Raw genomic sequence first — 7,669 nt, 5'->3', positions numbered from 1 at the left:
ATTGACATAGATATACAGATATATATAAAACCACATATATGTCTCTCTCTCTCTCTATAGATATATATATATATATAGATATATATATATATATATATATATAGATATATATATATCTATGTCTCTATGTGTGTCTGTCTATATATAGAGATATATAGATATATATATATATATATATATATATATATATATATATATATATATATATATATATATATATATATATATATATATATATATATATATATATATATATATATATATATATATATATATATATATATATATATATATATATATATATATATATATATATATATATATATATATATATATGACACCCTGCCTGGTCAAACTCTTATGCTTTGCCTGTCAACATCTACCTTTCCTTTTTGTTGGAAGTATGCCTTCATACAGCCTGTGCCTAAGAAGGGTGACTGCTCCAATCCCTCAAACTACCGTCCTATAGCTTTACTTTCTTGTCTATCTAAAGCTTTTGAATCAATCCTTAACCGGAAGATTCAAAAGCACCTTTCCACTTCTGACCTTCTATCTGATCGCCAGTATGGGTTCCGCAAGGGGCGTTCTACTGGTGATCTCCTAGCCTTCTTAACTGACTCTTGGTCATCCTCTCTTAGCCGTTTCGGTGAAACCTTTGCTATTGCGCTGGACATATCAAAAGCTTTTGATAGGGTCTGGCACAAATCTTTGCTTTCCAAACTACCCTCCTACGGTTTCTATCCTTCTCTCTGTACCTTTATCTCCAGTTTCCTTTCTGACCGTTCTATTTCTGCCGTGGTAGACGGTCACTGTTCTTCCCCTAAATCTATTAACAGTGGTGTCCCACAGGGTTCTGTCCTATCTCCCACTTTTTCTGTTGTTCATTGATGATCTTCTTTCCAAAACGAACTGTCCTATCCATTCTTACGCCGATGATTCCACTCTGCATTACTCAACTTCTTTTAATAGAAGACCCACCCTACAGGAACTTAACGACTCAAGGTTGGAGGCTGCAGAACGCTTAGCCTCAGACCTCACTATTATTTCCGATTGGGTCAAGAGGAACCTGGTGTCCTTCAACGCCTCAAAAACACAGTTTCTCCACCTATCCACTCGACACAATCTTCCAAACAACTATCCCCTATTCTTTGACAACACCCAGCTATCACCTTCCTCAACACTAAACATCCTCGGTCTATCCTTAACTCAAAATCTCAACTGGAAATTTCATATCTCATCTCTTACTAAATCAGCTTTCTCGAGGCTGGGCGTTCTGTACCGTCTCCGCCAGTTCTTCTCCCCTGCACAGTTGCTGTCCATATGCAGGGGCCTTGTCCGCCCTCGTGTGGAGTATGCATCTCATGTGTGGGGGGGCTCCACTCACACAGCTTCTTCTGGACAGAGTGGAGGCTAAGGCTCTGCGTCTCATCAGCTCTCCTCCTCATACTGATAGTCTTCTACCTCTTAAATTCCGCCGCAATGTTGCCTCTCTTTCTATCTTCTATCGATATTTCCACGCTGACTGCTCTTCTGAACTTGCTAACTGCATGCCTCCCCCCCTCCCGCGGCCCCGCTGCACTCGACTTTCTACTCATGCTCATCCCTATACTGTCCAAACCCCTTATGCAAAAGTTAACCAGCATCTTCACTCTTTCATCCCTCATGCTGGTAAACTCTGGAACAATCTTCCTTCATCTGTATTTCCTCCGGCCTACGACTTGAACTCTTTCAAGAGGAGGGTATCAGGACATCTCTCCTCCCGTATTTGATCTTGTTTTCGGCCACCTCTTTGGTTTCATTTTTTGGACCCGCGAGGAGCGGGCTTTTTTTTTATTATTGTTTTCTTTTTTTGTGTGCTCTTGAGCTGCCTCCTTTGTTGTAAAAAAAAAAAAATCTCTCTCTCTCTCTCTCTCTCTCTCTCTCTCTATGTATGTATATATAAATATATATATATATATATATATATATATATATATATATATATATATATATATATATATATATATATACATAGGTATACAAGATATATAGATAGATGAATAGATAAACATACATTCATATGTAGATACATACATACCTGTGTAAATACATACATACATATGAAGTCATGTGTGATGTGATTTCCTGAATAGGCCTCTCTCTCTCTCTCTCTCTCTCTCTCTCTCTCTCTCTCTCTCTCTCTCTCTCTCTCTCTCTTGTCCCTAAAATATAAGAATGAAGTTAAAAGAAAATGAGAAGGACTTACCCTGCTGTGCTTGTTTGGTGTGTAGCTGTCCCTCCTGATAGCGCGCAACCATTTTTGGGAGAGTTCCTCATCTTTCGGGAAGGAAAACACGTGCACTTTTGGGCCGTTCCTGTAGTTTCCTTTGCAATTCGGAACTGCACACGTGTTAGGCATAACCAAATAACATTGATAGCAAAAATAAACCACTAAGAGACACTGTTTTGCGGGAAGGGATGGCTGGAGAGTAGCGCGTAGTGACCCCGACCTGACCTGGGAAGAAACTGAGGAGCGCGGGCTAAGGCTAACCTTACCCTCACCTTGATGAGTGGCTCAGGTCAGCCCCCCCCATCGCCTAGGACTCCCCTCTCGTAGGCCTTGACTCGGTTCTTCTCATCACTAACTCAGTAGGAAAAGGACCCTCGTTGTGCGCATGCGCTGCTGTCTCAAAATCACACGCACGAACACACACATGCTCGCTCGCTCTCGTAGCGGCGGGTGGGTCTCCTCAGAACATAACCAAGGTAAGGGTTTTCTATCCTCATTATTATTGTTATAACATCACCGTATTAGTTTATTAAAACATCACCACTCTGCCCACGACTGTGTGGTGTATGAGAGGGAAACGTACGTTGTTCGCTACTCCACAAATGCGCCTTAACTATTTTTTTTCAGGCGTAGGCGATCAATATTTAGTTTATTTTGCGAGATAGCCTACTGTTACATGTATTGTTGTGTTTTATACCGTCCAGCATCCAGTGTTAATATGACCAGTGCTGTATAATATATAAACATTAATAAATGAGTATAACAGTAGGTTATGTCGCTACATAAGGAACTATTAATAGCCTAGTCCTGAAGAAGAAATCTCGGTCGGTGCTGGAGGTTGGGTCCTCTAGCAAAACCGGAGCTTGATCGAGGCTCGTGCCACGACTCCGACCTCTACTTGCTTTTATTTTTTGCTTTGCTTTTTTTTTTTTTTTTGGTGGGAATGTGGGTGCAAACTACTCCCCCGAACCAGGCCAGATCAGGGGCTGGACTGACTGCTCACCGTGGGGCAGGGACGGAGGACCATGTGGGAGGATGAATACCCCGGTTGCCCACTCCATCGAAGTTGAAAAATATACAGGTGGTGGGTGGGTGGTTAGAGTGCGGGTGCGGGCCGCATCCAGGACACGGGTTCGCGTCCTGCCCGCCGCCACAAGCTGGAATTTTTCAGTCACCGCCGAGTGGCCTAAGACGACCCACATGCTGTCCTGAAGACCACCAACCCGGACTCTAGATTTTCTCTCTAAAAGAGAACAAAGATGAGTTCCGGGGGCAGCATGAGCCAAGCAAGATGGTGCCACTATAAACATTTGTCTGCGCCATAACAGGCTGGGGCCGACCATCAGGCCCCACCAAGAAAGCCTACCGGCGCAATAGGCAAACGTAAAAAAAAAAAAAAAAAAAAAAAAATTTAGACATCAAAGACAGTGAGGGTAGATTGTGGCGGCAATAATAGCATAGACATTATTTAGTAGTGTCTCATTGTTTCCACAAGCATCAGCTGTAAGGGATATCTTTAAGAGACTTAATTAAATAAATAAGAAACAAATAGACCGAATAGAAAAAAAAACTGCTAATAGCTAGAAAGCAATAATTATATAAAGTCACTCATGAACTAAATTTCTTTATTAATATTTCTTTTAGTTTTGTAACAAACAAACTAAAAACAATAGTTTTAAGATGTAAGTAAATGTTTATTTATGAGACAATGAAGAGCAAAACTGGTGCTGGGAAACAGTAATAAAATGGTCGTATGATTTCATAGTGACGTGTTTTGGTTTTGACGCGAACATAACTTATCACCAGTATGTGGTCCTTATTTGTTGCCTAGCGCAAGGGCATCATTATGCAATCCGTGTAAATACAAACATAGGCTAGAAGGGAAAAAAAAAAAACTAAAACAAAATTAAATAAGAATATCTGCTTAACAATACCGGAAACTAAAAAGTAACATTTATGAAACTTTTTTTTTTGTTTTGTTTCTGAATTTCGTCAAAGAGCAGCAAGCAATGATGTCAACACACTGAGTACCGTCAAGAGATCCGTTTCCTGTAATGCATTAGAGTGAAGTACGTAATATTTAAAAAAAATATATACTCAGTTTTTTCACGTTCACCTTAGACACCGTAAAACTGCTTGACCTTTTTGGATATTTATTTCGCGGCGGTTGACGAAATCGCGATGGGCAGATGCAGGCAACTGAACACACACACACACACACACACATGTCCGATTATGTATTTTGCGTGGAATGTACGAGTATATAGGCGATGTGAAATTGTGAAAGTGTGTGTGTTACAGTCACGTTGTGTGTGGGGCAGAAGATGAGTATTGTGTATAGAAGTGGTTTGCATCCGAGCCGTGGAGCGTGGTGTGCTCGTGGTAGTTCAGGTTATTAGGCTGCGTCATAGCCGAAGGTTGGGCCGGCGGGGAGGCTGTCATGATGCTGAGGGAATGATGGAGAGGGGTCGAAGGCGTCGCTGTTACTGGCGTGGTGACTCTCGAAGCCAAAGGAGTGTCCGGGGTTGTAGTTGGAATGGACCTTTTCCGTGATGGTGGGTGTTGCCTATACAGGGATATAGAAGGGTTTAAGGAGGGTCATCATCATCATCGTTATCATCATTATCATAGGATTATCAGCCGTTATTAGTCCATTCCGGTTCATAGGTTTTTCCCAACGCTTTCCACTTCCCTTCGTTTGATGCTGTATAGACTGGATTAATTTCTGTTCCGGCAAAAGCTCTATTTTCAACTCTCCACCTGGTTTTCTTTCTCTTTTAATTTCTACAGTATCTGGATTGCCACTCTGATACTGTTTTGCTACTGCTACCGCTTTGATATTTGTTTACTTTATCATTCTTGGCCAAAGGTTCTAATTTCATCTCTCTACTTGGTTTTCTTTCTGTCCTGGCTTCTACACTTCCTAGGTTGCCACTCTTATTTTGGTCGTCCTTCTGTTATCAGTTATACGGATGATACAACCTTCCCAAGTCAATTTCATAATCTTAAGCAAGAGCTCATTAAAACCAGTTATTTACATCCAGTTTTCCCATTCATAAATCTATCCAGTTTCTATTTGAAACTACCTACTTATTGAAATTATCTGCTTACTGAAACTACTATCCCCAGTCATAAATCGATCCATCTCCATATGAAACCATCTCCTTATCTAAACTATCCCTATTCATATATCGAGCCATCTCCTTTTTGAAACTATCCTTATTCATAAATCGACCCATTTCTACATGAAACAATCTCCTTTCTGAAACTATCCCCATTCATATATCAGTCCATCTCTATAAGACGATCTCCTTTTTGAAACACTGTCCATTCATAAATCTTTTCAATCTCTAAATGAAACTGTCGTCTTATTGAAACCATTCCAATATCTCTATATGAAACAATCTCCTTCTTGAAACTATCCTCATTCATAAATCTTTCCAATCTATATGAAACTGTCTCCATATTGAAACTATTCCAATCTCTATATGAAACCATCTCCACACTGAAATGATCTCGAACATAAATTTGCCCAACGATAGTCTGTCCCAGCGACCGTCAAAAACAGCGTTCACACTATGACACCAGCTTCGTGTTTCTATCTCCAACCTCTTTATCGTGACAGCATGACGTGGAACTTGTTATATCAACCTAAATGATTGACGTGATGAAGCTGTTGCCATATTATGAACATTGTCTTAGTCACCGGAACGGACCAAAGTACCCAGTTCTTGTACCTCGTAGGGTTCGAAGTCGTTCTGGGTGCCGAAAGCCTCCTCAGGGACACTTTCTGTGTCCTCTTCGATGCCGTGAACGTTCTCGCTGCCCTCGTCGGTGCCTTCAGACTCTGCAAACCCGTGCTCGATAGCCAGTGTTTCCTCCTGTGGCGCGTCAGTCTCGTGGGTGTCGCTCAGAGGGTGGGAAGGCCTGAGTTGAGGAGCGGCACCGACCACCGCCAGAAGCCCAACTGCGAGGAGAACCTGAAGAGAGGAATGTTGTGTATATGTGGGTGGTGTAGGAGTTGTAAGAGGCGTGTTTGTGTGTGTGTGTGTGGGGGGGGGGGGGGTTAGGGTGACTGTGTGTGTGTGTGTGTGTGTGTGTGTGTGTGTGTGTGTGTGTGTGTGTGTGTGTGTGTGTGGTTGGGGGGGAGCGAGTGTGTGTGTTTTTGTGTGTACAGGGGGTTAGTGAGTGTGTGTGTGAGGTGTGGGAAGGAGAAGTAAAAGGAAAATACGTAAAAAAAAGGAAGAAGAAGAAGAAGAAAAGAAGAAAATGCTTTGGAACACATTAATACTTGGATCTTGAAAACAACAACAGCAAAATATATAACACGTGAATACTCTGGCCGTGAAAAAACCGAAGGGACACAGGAAATTTTTGGTATTGAAAGTGGTAAATAAATACAACAATAGTTTGATCTTGAGAAATAATAACTTCAGAAACACTAACTCGAGCGAGGGAAGCCATTTGGAGGGTGTTGCCAGGTGGTCTGCCAGGGGCCACCTCCTGTTCGTGCCTTTATATCGAGCGACACCCGTGACGTCATACGAAGAGCTGCGATTCCGCGTTTTGTTTGGTAAGCTCCGTCAGCGTTGCCTAATCCGAGCCTCTGAAGCCACAACACAACAACAAGCACTGTCCTCAAATGTACATACTCGTATAGGAATTTTGATGCAACGGTTGACATCTTGTTGCGAATACATAAAAGAGTTTCGAAATTGTGGAGGATGCGGAGGTGCGTACATAGAGGTGATGGGATTGAATCAGTACGTGCAGTTATTTTCTTTCATTTATTACGCTACAGGAGTCAGGCCAAAGGGAAAACAAATAAAAAGACGCCCGCATGATTGCACTATGTTATTCTACTCTTTTATATGTAGAAGAAAGGAAGGTGCCTAAAGGAGGGTCAGTTCTGATACTCCCCACTTGAAAGCGTTCGAGTCGTAGAAAACAGAAAATTGAGAATTAGGAACGAAGGAACGAAGGAAGGAAGGGCATTTATCAGGAGTTTATCAGTGAAAGGGATGGGCAAATGTGGTAATTCTTATAGTTGGAATTGCATTGAGTGATTTATTTTATTGTTGCAAAGAATACAAGCCAGGAGAAGGTATGTGCTTGCTATCTTTACCCTGAAGCAATATAGAAAAGTACTGGAACTACAAAGGTGTCAAAATTATATAATGAAAATGGTAATATTAAAAAGTAATACAGTAAAGAGTAGTAGAGAAGTAAAAAATAAAGCAGTCTTCAAACTTTTCTTCTTGAGACCCAATTCTATTAACGTTACCGTTACTGGTGCTTTGGTCCGCCGCGACCCAGCAGTGAATAAGGTAGGTCTTGCCAGCCCCTCATTTAGCAAGGCGCAGCGTCTTAAGTATATATATATATATATATATATATATA

General features: G+C 41.3%; 1 protein-coding gene across 4 annotated transcripts in view; it reads right to left on the bottom strand.

Annotated features, from left to right (window-relative positions):
* Positions 1 to 3,880: 3,880 nt before the first annotated feature.
* LOC127000656 (uncharacterized) overlaps positions 3,881 to 7,669 on the bottom strand; it is a 47,614-nt gene continuing 43,825 nt past the window's right edge. Inside the window, exons 1-3 of one of the 4 annotated variants that reach the window (XM_050864627.1) lie at positions 6,716 to 6,880; positions 6,007 to 6,249; positions 3,881 to 4,835 (exon numbers count right to left, since the gene is read on the bottom strand). In XM_050864627.1, coding sequence (XP_050720584.1) covers positions 4,665 to 4,835; positions 6,007 to 6,249; positions 6,716 to 6,733 — 432 coding nt within the window. In that variant the 5' untranslated portion in view covers positions 6,734 to 6,880 and the 3' untranslated portion in view covers positions 3,881 to 4,664. Of the gene's footprint in view, positions 4,836 to 6,006; positions 6,250 to 6,715; positions 6,881 to 7,669 lie in introns of those variants that run through there. The other 3 variants (XM_050864629.1, XR_007754371.1, XR_007754370.1) reach the window with 3 other exon arrangements.

The sequence above is a fragment of the Eriocheir sinensis genome, chromosome 19 (genome assembly GCF_024679095.1).
Source record: "Eriocheir sinensis breed Jianghai 21 chromosome 19, ASM2467909v1, whole genome shotgun sequence".
Lineage (NCBI taxonomy): Eukaryota > Metazoa > Arthropoda > Malacostraca > Decapoda > Varunidae > Eriocheir > Eriocheir sinensis.
Note: the sequence above shows the minus strand (reverse complement) of the source record. Positions and strands in the feature narration are given on the sequence as shown.